This window comes from Solea solea, chromosome 2, assembly GCF_958295425.1.
Source record: "Solea solea chromosome 2, fSolSol10.1, whole genome shotgun sequence".
In the NCBI taxonomy this organism is placed as follows: Eukaryota; Metazoa; Chordata; class Actinopteri; order Pleuronectiformes; family Soleidae; genus Solea; species Solea solea.
Window position 1 is genome coordinate 37463122 of NC_081135.1, and position 15417 is coordinate 37478538.

The window sequence follows — 15417 nt, forward strand, 5'->3', positions numbered from 1 at the left end:
TACTTGAGTCCACATTTGACTGAATGTGTGTTTGCAGAAGTGATTGAATTTACCAAGGTCCTTCAATGCAACTCGTTACCGCCTCCTGTTAACGACACGATGTGAACCCTGCATTACTTTCACTAGCTCTGATGCACTGGAGTCTACAATGTTCGAATATTTCACGAAAAATACCATTGAATTTTAAATGTAGCATTTTTGCTAGAAATGCCCATCTGTAGTTTAGTCCTGAACTAAACCAACTAACAATTATTCCCAAAATTGAATAATCAATAATGTACTTTCTCAAGTAATCATTTATTATTGATAAATAATCTGGTACTAACTTTTTAGCCCATGACCTCTGACCTGCTATAGTTAACATTTAAAGGTATATGTACGTATGAATCTCAAAAGTCCATCCTCTGACCTCATCACCTCAGGTCAGGGTTCATCCTCTGACCTTGTCACACTGACAAGTGAAGTGTTTAAATCCATCCTCAGGCCCACAGCCCGACGGGGCTTTTTAGGTTATTACATTTAAAATCAGCCCTCAAGGGCGTTGCTATGGAAACCTTATCAGCCAGAGAACAGAGACGTAACACGCACACACTCACTCACTCACTCACGTTAAACCATGACAGACACGTGTGAAACTGCCGTGTTTGTACAGCTACTCTTTCATTCATTCACACAGTCTCAACAAAACCGTTATCCCTAACCTTTACCATAAATAGTTAATCCCTAACCCAAACCTTAACCTAATCTTAGTCCCAAACTTTAACCAGTTCCACAGAAATGAGTTGTTTATGACAGAAAAGTGTCCTAAAGAGGCAACAAATACAAGTATAAACACAACATTCATAGGACATAATGCATTCCTGCACCTATCCCTTTAACCTAAACTTAACCATCACCAGTAAGTGCCTAATCTTAACCCTTAAACTTACCTTAACCTTAAAACTAGGTCTTAACCCTCAGAAGGTCCGTTTAAGGGGTGACGGAACGTGAGGAGCAACCAGAAAATGTCCTTAATTTGCCAAATTGTCCCCACAACATATGGTTTATACTTTTTTTTGGTCCTCACAAAGATGCACATACAAGAACTCACACACACACACACACACACACACACGCACACACACACACACACACACCATATGGTTGTGTTCTCACACTTAACCCCACATGGACTAGACAAGGCAAGCTGTATGTCTTTTTAATCTGGTGGTGAACACACACACACACTGCTTATGCAGCAGTTTATTCTTAATGCAGTTTACTGGGTTTTTTACTGTCCTATTATTCTCTCTCTCCCTCTCTCCCTCTCTCCAAGTGTTTCTCTCTCTCTCACTGTCTCTCAGGGTCACTTGAGGACAGCGAGAGTTTGTTTCACTGCAGCACAGACCAGCACCACACACACACACACACACACACACACACACACACACACACACTGGTGTTGGTTTCTCTGCTGTAACAAAATGCAGACACACACACACACACGAAGAGAGGCTGAAATTAAAGGGTAACTCACAATAACGATGTTTCAATAATCCATATATCAGAAGATAATCCTGTAACAACACAAAGAAATAAAATGTCCCTAAAAAGATAAAAGTGCAGGACGTGTTTTCTTTATTACAATTGTATACAGTATTTTACTCTTTTATTGTTTTTTTAGGTCTTTTAGATGTTGTGTTTCTACATGTTTATGTATCTCTGAAATACAGCACTTTGGTTCAGCTGTTTGTTTTAAAGTGCTTTATAAATAAAGTTGGAGTGGATTGGATCGGATTATCGCCACCAGTTAGTCAGAGGAAAGTGCTGCTGGTGGAAATTATGTTTACAATGCTGTAAACTCATGTTTTAGAGAGACGTGTTTTTTTTTTTTTTACATCTAAATGTCACAAACGACCACAAACAACTCCCAGAATCCCTTTCTGCTGCAGCTCCGCCTCTCCCCCTGCTCCACTGCAGCTTTTCCAGTGGCAGTGATATATTTTCATTTATGTATTTCTGCATGAATAATTCAAACGTATGCGTATGTTTGGAGTTGTTTGGGTGCATTTACTACTCGAGTCAAAGTGCATAAAAAAAGTACAATAATGGATTTTAAGGGGCTTAATGTAGAACTACTTTACTAGGTATTCTCTTTTCTTTAACGATTCCTTCATTTCTTACATTTTTTTCTTTGTTTCAAACCTAATTCATCCAGTCATTCATTCACGATTGTTGATTTTTCTGTGTGTCTGCAGATCAATGTGCGCGTCACCACCATGGACGCTGAGCTGGAGTTTGCCATCCAGCCCAACACCACAGGCAAACAGCTGTTTGACCAGGTAACAATTACACTCTGATGCTATGAAGTGTTTAAATGTGAACATGTGAACATAATTCAGTAAATATTAGAGAAGTGTCCAGTATGTGACATTGAAGAGGGTTTTCATTGACAGAAAGTGAAAATACGACCCCTTTAAGTCAGTTTGTGTGCAATCACATTGGCATATTTGGAGTTGGAGTTAAGACAAGGGGGGTCTTGCTTTATGGATTCTACGGCAGCCTGAAAGGACAAACCAGTTACAGTTTGTGTATTTTGCAAATGAAGGTTACATCCTTTCTGGTATGTGAAGGCCACCGTAGTTTCATTAGACACATTAGATGTGGGTAATTCTTACACACTGACCTTTAAGGACTAAATTTAATCATGAAATTTATGAGGTTTCTTGAATGCATTTTGTCAGGAATTCAGAATACTTTTGTGTGAATAAGGTTTGTGTGTGTGTTTTTGTATTTGTCAACTCTTTAGGACCATTTTCTGTCATAAACACTGACCTTGTCAGGACCTGTAGTCCTCACGGAGACCAAAACCTGGTCCTAATGAGGCAGAACCTGTTAAAATTTAGGCCCATGGTTAGGTTTTGTGGTTAGGTTGAAGGGAAGTGAATGCAGAGTCCCAAGAAGAACAGCTGTGCAAACCTGCGTGTGTGTGCCAGTGGGTGCTTGGCTGGGTCTGGTTCTGGGTTGGTACTGGTTCTGCACAGAGATGACATACAAAGCACTCTTTGTCTAACTGTGTGTGTGTGTGTGTGTGTGCAGAGTGTAAAGTAAAGGGCAGCTTTCAGAGTTGTGTCATGTCATGTCTGTTTTCTCTCTTTTATACTTGGAGATCAAATCACACCTCCTATGTGCTGCGATGGTTTTCTCTATGGGCTTTGGTGTGGGAGAGTGAGTGGTTTACAAAGTGCAGTGAGATAAAGTGATGGACATTAATCAGAGAGTGTCCCTTTAATCTGTCACACGAGTCTGCTGTTTATAGAACACCACCTATGTGTAAGTCATTTATACAAAACCCTGATCTGTCGCTTTAAACACGTGATTTTATTCACTTTGATTGCATCAGGTGGATTTTAGATGTATTAGAAAGTCGTATTAATAGCTCTGATACACGCACACACACACACACACGCTCGTGCGTGCACATACACAGCTGACTCACCAGATCTGAATGTTTCGGCTTGCTGTGTCCGTGTGCGTCGTCATAGCAACCGGCTGTCACACGTCCAATGATGGGTTCACACACGCTCCTGCTCCTGCTGCTCCTGTTGCTGCCATAATAGTAGCATAAGTGAATCAGCGGGTGGTTGTTTTATAGTCCGGAGGTTAATATTTATATGTTTTCTCTCAACACAATCTCAGTTTTATGTAGAATTACATGTTTATACATATGTTTAGAGTCTGATGTGAGTGTTTGGAGTGCAAACAATGATTTAAACAATCTGTTTCATACCACATTGGGCTGAAACTAATCATTATTTCGTCATTAATCGTAATTTTCTCGATTCATCGATTAGTTGTTTGGACCATAAAGCGTCTGTCGTCCAGAAGTGTCTTGTTTTGACCACAAATGATTCAGTTTTTAATGATTTCTTTGTTATATTGAGCGAAGAAACCAGAAAATATTCACATTTAAGAAGCAGAAAAATATGAAAAATTGCATTAAATATTAAAATAAAACACTCAAATAAAAGTCTTTTTTTTATTATTTATTTTTAATTTTTTTTCTTTAAAAATAAGTCTAGAGGGCCAAATTAAACCGTTTAGCGGTCCAACTTTGGCCCCCGGGCCCCACTGTGGGCAGCCCTTGTGTATAGGTAGAGATAAATGAAGCTAATAATCATTAGCTTGACCTCGTCAGACTGTCAGACTGTGAACCTCAGGAGACGGACGGTGAAAAGCGAGCGGTCAACAAACAGGTGTCGAGGTAACGCACACGTCAGCGGACACGGTGAGGTCTCATGTGTCCATCAGGAGCTAAAAATAAATAAAATAGATACAGTAACGCGTGATCTGTGACGTCTACATGAATCATTGTGGGTGTCAAATCTTTTAAATATATGTTTTATTACATATTTCCTGTTTCCTGGGCGTAAATCACTACAAGCTGTTAGCTCCACTTAAGCTAACAACTTAGCTAACATCTGAGTCAGCAAATGTGTTTGTTTTTTGTTTTTTTTGACCCCCTACTACTCTTCTTGTCTGTGTTGCCTCTTCTCTGTCAGGACCAGTAGTCATCATGGAGACCAAAACCTGGTCCTAATGAGGCAGAACCTTATTTCTGAGGGGACTAAGATTTGAATTGTGGTTATGGTTAAAGGTCAGGGTTTTAAGGTTAGGGTTAAGGGTTTGTTTAGGCTGTCCAGTTTAAGTTTAAGGGGCTCGGGAATGAATTATGTCTATGAAGTTAAATGTGTGTGTTCACACAGTCACATTATGAGGACTTGTCTTCTATGATGGGGATAAAAATCAAATCCCAAATTATTGCATTTTGAGGTTAGGTTAAGGTTAAAGTTAGGCCTGTGTGTGTGTGTGTGTGTGTGTGTGTGTGTGTGTGTGTATTTGTCAGTATATTCTAATAAGGAACTCTTCATCTTAAAACCGCAATTGTGGTCCTGGCGACGTTAGTTTGTCAAGACTTTGTTGGGTTTTAGATTTAGAATTATAAGAATAAGTCAGGCTTAGATTAAGGGTTAGATGTTTATTTATTTGTGATGGTTGAAGTTTGGATAAAGGACTGTGAGTGACTTTATCTTCCATAAAAGATTCCTGTTCAGTGCTGCAATCAGCTTTATTCTTTCAAGCTTTCGCTCTCTCCTCCTCCTCCTCCTCCTCCTCATTATTCTCTGTGCCGTCGTTCCCAAACACATTCATCCTGGTTCTGAAGCGTCACTTCTTAAATCTGCTCTCAGCATCCACATAGCTGTTCTCTGCAGAGCGCATTCCCTGCCCCAGGTCCTCACTGTGTGTGTGTGTGTGTGTGTGAGAGTTTATTACATGTATTGATTGTTGCTGTATTGATCACATAATAAGTATTCCCTCAGGGACTCTCTCTCTGTCTTCTTGACATATGTTTTATTCACATTATTTGTTTTGTAAAGTCACATAAATGCAATGATTTATGAAAGACTTAAACATTCAGTCCTGTAAGATCTAATACATGGACGACATGGGTTATATTATCAAATATAACAATGTCATTTATGTATTTCCCCACCATGATAAATCTATTTTTGATTCTTTTCTCTTATACTCTACTTAAATCTCCCTCTTCTATATGTTTTTGCAATGCTTATTCTTTTTCTGTTTTATTTTTATTAAATTTTTTTTGCTTCTGTAATTTTCTGTAGTTTCCCCTGCTGTGGGATTAATAAAATCTAATCTAATCTATAATGGGGGGGTCGACCAATATCAGGCCTGAAGTGGAGTGGGAGCTTGTTTCTTCTTCAAGAATGAAATAAATAAACACATGAATAATCTGCTGTGTGTCTGTTTCCAGGTGGTGAAGACGGTGGGATTAAGGGAGGTGTGGTTCTTCGGGCTGCAGTACACGGACAGCAAAGGCTACGTCACGTGGCTCAAGCTCAACAAGAAGGTGAGAGTTAATTAACACAACACAACAAAAAACCCAGATTAAATGAGGAATTTAAAAATGCAGGATATGAATATGACAAGAATAAGAGTTCTGTGACCGTAACTGTTTTTTTATATTATTTCTATAAGTAACACATCATATATTGCACTTTTTTTTTTAATCCTTTCTTAAAATAAGATCTTTGTAAACTCCTGTTTTTAATCCCACTCTAATATTCTGTCTGCAGACAGCTTTATAATCCACACTTTCAAAATAAACTGTGAATGCACTGTACTGTATAAAGTGTAGACTGTTGCCCCCTGGTGGCTCTTACTTATACCGCAGGAGGTACACCGTACAAAGTCAATTTCATGTAATTGTGATTTCATATGAACTTTATGTTGTGTGAGTCTGGTGTCATCGTATTTGTGGATCTCTCACATTAAAACACGGGGGAACATAAATGATGAGACTCTTCATCATGTAAAAGTGGAAACATTGTACATTTTTATATCGATTGTTGGCATCACAGGATTTAAAGGTGGTCCTAAATTAGGAAATGGCAGGTTTAGAGTAATAATCCGAATAAACTTAATTATTATAGCACTTTGTACACAGTCCTTTGCAAGAGAATTAAAATAAAGTGATCAACCAGACGTAAAAACAAAGGCTATTAAAACATCTGGACTCTCAAGACCTGACCAGAGAAAAAAAATGAATGAATATGAATTTAAAAACATTAAAAGTGATAAAAACACACGAGAACGCTTCAGTATAAATGAACTAAAGTTGAGTAAAACTGTGTTTGTCCAGGTGACGCAGCAGGACGTGAAGAAGGAGAATCCACTGCAGTTCAAGTTCAGAGCAAAGTTCTTCCCCGAGGACGTGTCTGAGGAACTCATCCAGGAGATCACGCAGAAGCTCTTCTTCCTGCAGGTGACTGCTCCAACAGCACACTCTAGTGGTCAGAGCGTGACACTGACGCTGACACCTCACCGTGCCCCGACTGTGATGTTTATATTTGTGGATGTCGTGTTTCGTCTCCTCCTCCTCCTCCTCCTCAGGTGAAGGAGGCCATACTGAACGATGACAACTACTGTCCTCCAGAGACGGCCGTGCTGCTGGCATCCTACGCTGTCCAGGCCAAATACGGAGATTACAACAAAGACGTTCACAAGCCAGGTTACCTGGGATCTGACCGGCTACTGCCACAGAGGTACAGCGTGCCTATATATATATATGTATATATGTGTATAGATATATATGTGTATATATATGTATATATGTGTATATATGTGTGTGTGTGTGTATATATATATATATATATACACATACGTATATGTGTCTTTATGTATATATGTGTGTATATATATATATATATATATATATATATAAATATATATATATATATATATATATATACATATATACTGTACATATGTATATGACATATAGTTTTTTTTGACATATTGGGAAAAGATCTAAAGTGATACATGCTTTTATTTTATAATTATCATATATATATATATATGATAATTATAAAATTATAGATTAAAATAGATTAGATTAGTTTGGGTTAGATTTCTGAGTAAACGGTGCCAGTCACAACGTCACACTGGAAAAGGTGAAAATCACCCACATCTCGCATGAACTTAGCTTCTATCTGAGACAATAAATAAATAAATAAATCAAACTTGTATTTGAACATGTGATCTTCTAATATTATTATAAATATTGTTATTGCTTACATTAAATGGTAAAGTTACACTTTTGTGTGTGTGTGTGTGTAATTTAGAGTTCTGGAGCAGCACAAGCTAACAAAGGAGCAGTGGGAGGACAGAATACAGTCCTGGCATGAGGAGCACAGGAGCATGCTCAGGTAAGAGCGTTTGACGCTACACTACAGTAGTGTGAAGAAATACTTGTTTTCCTCATTCATGAAGTATGCGTATTTAAGTCATGATATATTATATCATAACTTCATCACTGTGTCATCAAACCATCGTTCAAATTATATTGTAGCGTTGTCATGTCAAACTGACGGCTAATTCCAGAGCTAACAAAGTTTGATTCAAATGGTGCGGCTCTGCTGACACCAACAATAGTTTCTTTGTATTTTTTATAATATGCAATGACAATAAAACTAAAATGTAAATCTAAATCCACATGGAAATGATCAGAATCACATATGTGCAGGGAGGACGCCATGATGGAGTATCTGAAGATCGCTCAGGACCTGGAGATGTACGGCGTCAACTACTTTGAAATCAAAAACAAGAAGGGAACGGAGCTGTGGCTCGGGGTCGACGCGCTGGGCCTCAACATCTACGAGCATGAAGACAAGTAAGTGAATCTCACACACACACACACACACACACACACAATATACAGTATATGATACAATTATATTGGTTTAGTTTTTATATTAAGCAGAAAAAACAGGATTATTCACTTTTAAGAAGCTGAAATCTCAGACATCATTTTATAAAACATCCCTTACAATTTGTTGATCGATATGAATGCATAATATTATCCGTATTGACTTGAAAATGTATTATGGGATGTCGGCAAACTGAAGAAAATGTATCTTCAAATCTGCTGTAACATGAGTATAAAAAACCATGTTAATTTCACTACAGAAAACACAAAATAACCTCTGCATTTGGACACCAGGAAAAAAAGCATATTCGGCTTCACTGACGACGGCAAAAAGTCCAATTGATTAATAATCAATAAAGAGTTACAGCTCTTATAAATAAAGTATCTAAAACACAAAGCTAAATAAATCTCACGGCTCTGTCCTCAGGTTGTCGCCAAAGATCGGTTTCCCCTGGAGCGAAATCCGAAATATCTCCTTCAACGACAAGAAGTTTGTCATCAAACCCATCGACAAGAAAGCTCCAGTAAGTGACGCTGGACGCTCACGTCACGCGGTTTATATTATTTGTGTTTTGTAAACGTCGTTAAAAACCTCTCTCTCTGTGTGTGTGTGTGTGTGTGTGTCTGCTGTCTGTCTCTTCAGGACTTTGTGTTTTACGCTCCTCGCCTGCGCATCAACAAGCGCATCCTGGCGCTGTGTATGGGAAACCACGAGCTGTACATGAGGAGGAGGAAGCCCGACACCATCGAGGTGCAGCAGATGAAGGCTCAGGCCAGAGAGGAGAAGCACCACAAACAGATGGAGAGGTACGAGCGGCACGAGCGGCACGAGCGGCACGAGCGGCACGAGCTGCTCCTCCTTCATCTACACTCACTGTTTCATTTAATCCTTCTGGGAAGTTCTTCTTTAATTAAGGGCCCATCCACATGGAGATGGCGTTTTAGGACTGTAAACGGTATTTGAGAGGGAAAATCTCAAACCGCCGGCCTTGTGTTTCCGTGGAACTTTAGGAAAATGTTGACGTCATAATCCCAGGTCTTTTAGCGTTTATATTCTGTCGTGAGTTTTATATCTGAAATACCTTTGTCTCCGTCACTATTTGTACTATTTATGCTGCTATCTTGACCAGGACTCCCTGGAAGAAGAGATCTTGTATCTCAACAGGACACTTCCTGGATAAATGAAGGATAAATAAATAAAAAATAATCAAATAATTTAGTTTTCTTATGTTTTTAATACACCGATGACTTATGGGTTCTTAGAAACGTGCACAAATTGAGTTTAAGGCTTCAATTATTTTCCTACTTGTTTAATCTGGTGATTATCTTCCAGGACAATGATCACATTTAAGAAGCTGAAAAATGAGAGAAACAAACAAAAAAACACTTCAACTTTGTGTTTTTAATGAGATCATACTGCGTGTTCGCCTTTGTTTGAACAGTAGGGGGCAGTGTTTGCTTGGTGCCGAGTTCGTGCTGCTGTTAATGTTAATAGAAAAAGCAAGCACCAAATTTCACTGTATAGATGAACAAAAACTGAGCTATAAATCAAACAAATAAAGTGTTTAACAGTTTTTTTGTAAAGTGGACCAACATATTTTTACCTTTCTGTATCGGCTCCTTTTATTCTGGCTGTTTTTTTTAAGAAATATGTCGGATAAGTGAATCACAATGTCACTTTATGCATTTATGTGTGACCGTTGTCTCCTGTGTTTGTTGGCGACAGAGCGCAGCTGGAGAACGAGAAGAAGAAGCGCGAACACGCCGAGAAGGAGAAGGAGCGGATAGAGCGAGAGAAGGACGAGCTGATGCAGAGGCTGAGACGGATCGAGGAGCAGACGCGACAAGCTCAGACGGGTAAGACACGAGACACACACACACACAGAGGGACAGTTGAAGAAGTGAAGTTCATATTCGGGTAACATCTGAACTTGTTCAATGGGGCTGAACCATGTTACATTTCATTTCCTGCCAAATCTGTAATCTGCATAAAATCTGGATGAAATTGAGTCTGATTGTAGAGTGTGTGATCCTGAATACACACACTAAATTCTGTCAAAATCCAACAAGTTTTGACAGAGATACGATTGTTTCTTTTACAGTTTTGCCCATTGCAATAGAATGGGAGTTTTGATAAGTTTGATAGTGTTTTGTGACGTCGTCAGTGGGCAGATTCTTATTAAAATTGAATGGGAACATATTTGGATGATCGCCTACCCATCTCAAAACATTCACATTGATTCGTCAAAAACTGTACCTATTTCACTGTGTTTTGCACTGATCTCTGTACTTATGACTCAGTCGATCACACATCTGAACTTGTTCAATGGGTTCAATCTTAATTGGTACTAAATCCTTACTCAGATGGTAGAGTGTCGGATCCCGAATACACATTCTAAATACCGTTAAAATTGGATGAGTTTTGACAGAGATACGATTGTTTCTTTCACAGTTTTGCCCACTGAAATAGAATGGGATTTCTTGAAAGTTTGACAGTGTTTTGTAATGTCATCAGTGAGCGGATTCTTACCAAAATTGAATGGGAACATACTTGGGTGATCACCTACCCATCACTAAAATTTCAGCCTGATCTGTCTAAAATTGTACAGATGAAAAAACATAAGCAGCACTCTAAGGAAGTATGTGATGCAGTGTTGGATATATCAAAAATATTGAGAATACTAAACCTAGTTCACTGTGTTTGACATCAATCTCTTATGACTGTAAATAACTGTACAGAGGACAGAGAACGACACAGCATAAATCCGACACTGAGCCACTTCCGCTCCTGATTTGCATTTTTGAACGTGTTCCAGAAATGTTTACTTTTGTTTGTTGTACACAGACTGCAGCTGGTTTCACAGGTTCATGTGAGACCATTTACAGAAACACACACACACACACACACACACACACTTAGGTCCTCAAACAAAACAAATCCGCTCACATTTCTGCAGATTTGCATAAAGTGTTGTTTTTGGTGTCTGTGGCCGGGTTCAAGGCCTCAGGCGGCTGCAGACTCTGCCTCACATAAATCCTCCTGTGAAAATCATACAGCTGTAAGGACCCGCATGTCGTAAATTCATATTGTACAAAGAGATTTCCGAGAGAGATATGTTTTCAAGTGCCTGACTTCACATGCAAAGGTGTGGAGAAACAAAAATGTTCCATTTAAATGGGGAAAAAAAAGAAGGAAAAAAAATCGGACCGGGATTAAATCCTGGGAATTTTAAAGCTGAAGAGACGACGTGTCCTGACAGAAAAGACACGAATCATGTTAATTGATCACTTTGAGTGTTTTTGAAAGGGAAGACAGTTTTATTTTTTTACAGCAGATTCAACAGCACAAACACGGAATATAAATCAAAAGATTGAAAATGTAATCTGTAAATTGAGATTAACCCTTTAACACTGAACGCTATCGGAACAATTACAACAATTTCTGAAAGCTGACAAGTTGCACGTCAAATCGTGTGGTTATTACAGTAATTTCACTCGGGATGTTGCAGAAAGCCGGAGAATCACATAGTTTCCATTTTTTTGGCCTGTTTTTGCTCATAAAATAAATCTTACTTTAAATATGTTTTATACTGTTAGACATTCAATTCCTTCATTTTAAATTGTTAGACGGAGCAGACGGACATTTTAAGCTTAGGTTTTAAAGGGTTAAGATTAATTCAAGTCCACATGAAGCAGAGATTCTACTCCTCATACTTCATAGATGTAAAAAATTAGTGGCTGAAAATGTGTGGGAACATAAGTTATGGAGTTAAATATGTGGCTCTATGACACACTAGTTACATTACATTACATGTGTCACTAGTGTCATATTTAGCATAACTCTCCTCTTCAAACGCTATGAAGATATAAATTAAACTTCATTTTATGGCTGTGTTTTCATTAAAATGAATTTAAATATTGGGAAGGTTCAGCAAATTTAGCTGGGGACCCAAAATAAAACTCCCATAAACCATCTATGGGTCCAGACCCACACTTTGGGAACCACCATCTTTGGTTTGCCAGCTAGCTGAGACATCTTTGAAAGACAGTATTTTCCTGCTGAAAGCATAGTATTTAATGTAGATATTTGTGTGCAGAGCTGGAGGAGCAGACCCGCAAAGCGATGGAGTTGGAGCAGGAGAGGAAGCGAGCGAAGGAGGAGGCGGAGCGTCTGGAGAGGGAGCGGCAGGCGGCGGAGGAGGCCAAGGCTCTGCTGGCTCAACAGGCCGCCGACCAGATGAAGAACCACGAACAGCTGGTAGCTGCACTCACACACACATCAACCCACGCAGTGTTTTTACTTTTCAATACGACGTTTAACTCGGGTAATACTGAGTCTGTAGGAACACTGACATACACACTCTCTCTCAGCGATGACATGGCCACCACAGCAGGGACAGGAGAGGAAAACCCAATTTTAGCCCCTTAACAAAAGATTAATCTCATACAATCTGTGCCTGCTTATGTCAGTGTGGTCTTCAGGATGTGTTGTAACCAGTGAGTAACCAGTTTACAAACATAATTTCCCAGTTGGAAAGTGTTTACACCTTGAAAACTGACTTTCCACATTGGCAAGATTGTTGAGTTTCAGTTTCTTAAAAAAAATGAGAAGTTGCTAACTCTGCCTTTGTCATACAGTGGTATATTTGAAATTACATCATGCTCCGAAATGGGAACTTTCACTTTCATGTGTTTTTTAATTCCCAACAGGCTGCTGAATTAGCAGAGTTTACTGCCAAAATCGCTCTGCTTGAAGAGGCGAAGAGGAAAAAAGAAGAGGAAGCGACCGAGTGGCAACACAAAGTAATGTTATCCCTGTACATGTGTCACGTTTGTGCGTGTCATCTGGGAATTCTCCTTCTGATTTCTGTACACTTTCTCTTTTTTCCCAGGCTCTGTCGGCGCAGGATGACCTGGACAAGACCCGGGAAGAGCTGAAGACGGCCATGACTTCTCCACCGGCGCCAGAGCACGACGAGCACGACGAAACGAACGCAGAGGCGAGCGCCGAGCTGCTCAGCGACGGCGTCTCCAGCCACCGCAGTGAAGAGCAGCGCGTCACCGAGGCGCAGAAGAACGAACGTGTCAAGAAACAGCTGCAGGTAGAGCATAAATACTTAATAATATACACTACAAGTACTTCAATTCTACAGCTGTTTTTGGGTCAACTAGATGGGGCCTAGTGTTGAACCTTGTGGTACTCCTTAAATGTAAAACGAGTGGCAACTATACAAGATTGCCATCTAATTTCATCACTGTCTCTCTTTTCCAGGCTCTGAGTTCGGAGTTGGCCGAGGCCCGGGACGACACAAAGAAAACACAGAACGACATGCTGCACGCCGAGAACGTCAGAGCGGGGAGAGACAAGTACAAAACCCTGCGCCAGATCCGCCAGGGCAACACCAAGCAGCGCATTGACGAGTTTGAGTCCATGTGAGAGGTTCGGACGCAACGATGAAGAGGGGGACAGCTTAGTCTCGCTGTCATGTCAATGCACCACTTCTCATTGTAAAGCCCAATAAAAAACCTGCTTCCACCGCGGGAACCCGTCCTGGAGGAAGACCAGCTGACCGGCTTTGTAGCTTCAGCCTCGCCAAAGCTCTGCCCAGCAGCGGTTAGCCAATCAAACCGCCACCTGCTTTTTTAGGAGCTCCGCCCCCCTCCCACCCCCAATGAAGCACACAACTTTTAATCTGTTGGAAAAAAAAAAAATAGCAAGCAGCGCACTCTGTCGAACACGGACGTCTCATCTTTTACAATACTGACAATTTTAATGCTTGCATGTAGAGAAAATGACAGAATTGGTTGATATCAAGCGGCCGTTTGTAGCTTTTTGACGTTGCTGGCACACGTGTCCATGAAGCTTTAATATCTAACTTTTACTTCTGTTGTCAAACAGTTTAAATAATTTGTTTAAACAAGAAAAAGAAGGGGGAAAAAAACACCCATTTTTTTTGTCTCATTTCCTCCCCGTCTGTCAGTGAAAGTTCATTTCTGCTGGCGGCGTCGTTGGACATCGGCTGATTTATCAGGTTACAAACGCTCACACTCAGGAGCAGCAACGCCGACTTTAATGTGCTTGTTTTTAACGCTAACTGCGCTGACGTTCTCCTTCCACTCAGACTTGTGTTCAAATATATATTTTGCCCCCAAATAAAGAATGAATTTATATTTCCAACCGTGAAGCTGCAGCATGATCTTCAGAGTCCTGACTGAGACCAGAACTGGTAGAACTGGGTTCACAGACAAACGATGACCAGTCGGAGATGCACGTTCAAAACCTGACACGCTGTAAACATAAAGGAAAATCTGAGTTCTGCAACTGAGTTTGTCATTAAGGTGTTTTTGTGCCGGCAACAGAGGGACGGACTACTCAGTCCCTCCCAATCTTGTAAATGTGATTTCTTAAGAATGTTTTGGGGGTTTGTCACACTTGGACTCAAGATGAAGTAAAATTACATTTTGATTAATACAAAAAAGAAACATCTGTTTTTCTGTTAAAAACGGAGATGGGCGGAGCCTTTCGTCCGTCATTAGTCCTTATCCTTAGTTATTTCCACTGGAAGAGAAGAGAGGGTTGGTGGAGTTACCGTGTTTCCAATGAGTGGAACACTCATTGGAAACCAAATGAGTGGTTTCCAAACCAAACACTTTGTTTGGTTTGGTTTGGTTTGGTTTGGTTTGGTTACAGGATTGTACGTATTTTTTTGCGTTTAAATAAGGAAGGGTAAAAAAAATATAACCCGGTCCAAAAGTTCCATTCTTTGGCACCCATTCCTTGGGCTACCAGAGTAAAATAATAAGGTACAATCGAGCTCTACACACGACAGTTAGCTGTTTGGGTAACCGAAACCACCCACACCCCACCTACCAAGTAATGGTACTGTTCTCCGTCGAAACGCTAGCCTGACCCAGGACTTTACCATTCCAAACCATACCAAGCTGTCCCATTAGAAGCATCACACATTTTTGACACAAGTTGAAATTCTCCATCTTCCGTTGCATCCGTCAGATTCTTATTGCGTTTGGTGTGACTACAGTCGAGCACCTTGACAGAATCCTTTCAACGTTTGTGATTTTTGTGTCTGTGATTTGGCCGCCTGTCTGACCCAACGGCGATGAGGCCAAACTGTGGGTCGTCGTGGTCA

The 15417-nt window shown here is 40.1% G+C and overlaps 1 protein-coding gene across 1 annotated transcript in view; it reads left to right on the plus strand.

Moving 5' to 3' along the window:
• The window catches only part of LOC131455271 (radixin), a 30549-nt gene extending 15863 nt beyond the window's left edge, over positions 1–14686 (plus strand). The window contains exons 3-15 of the mRNA XM_058622805.1: positions 2238–2321; positions 5816–5911; positions 6704–6826; positions 6955–7106; positions 7686–7769; positions 8087–8233; positions 8697–8793; positions 8913–9076; positions 9996–10126; positions 12367–12527; positions 12980–13072; positions 13162–13371; positions 13542–14686. Coding sequence (XP_058478788.1) covers positions 2238–2321; positions 5816–5911; positions 6704–6826; positions 6955–7106; positions 7686–7769; positions 8087–8233; positions 8697–8793; positions 8913–9076; positions 9996–10126; positions 12367–12527; positions 12980–13072; positions 13162–13371; positions 13542–13706 — 1707 coding nt within the window. The 3' untranslated portion in view covers positions 13707–14686. The remainder of the gene's footprint in view (positions 1–2237; positions 2322–5815; positions 5912–6703; positions 6827–6954; positions 7107–7685; positions 7770–8086; positions 8234–8696; positions 8794–8912; positions 9077–9995; positions 10127–12366; positions 12528–12979; positions 13073–13161; positions 13372–13541) is intronic.
• Positions 14687–15417: the final 731 nt, after the last annotated feature.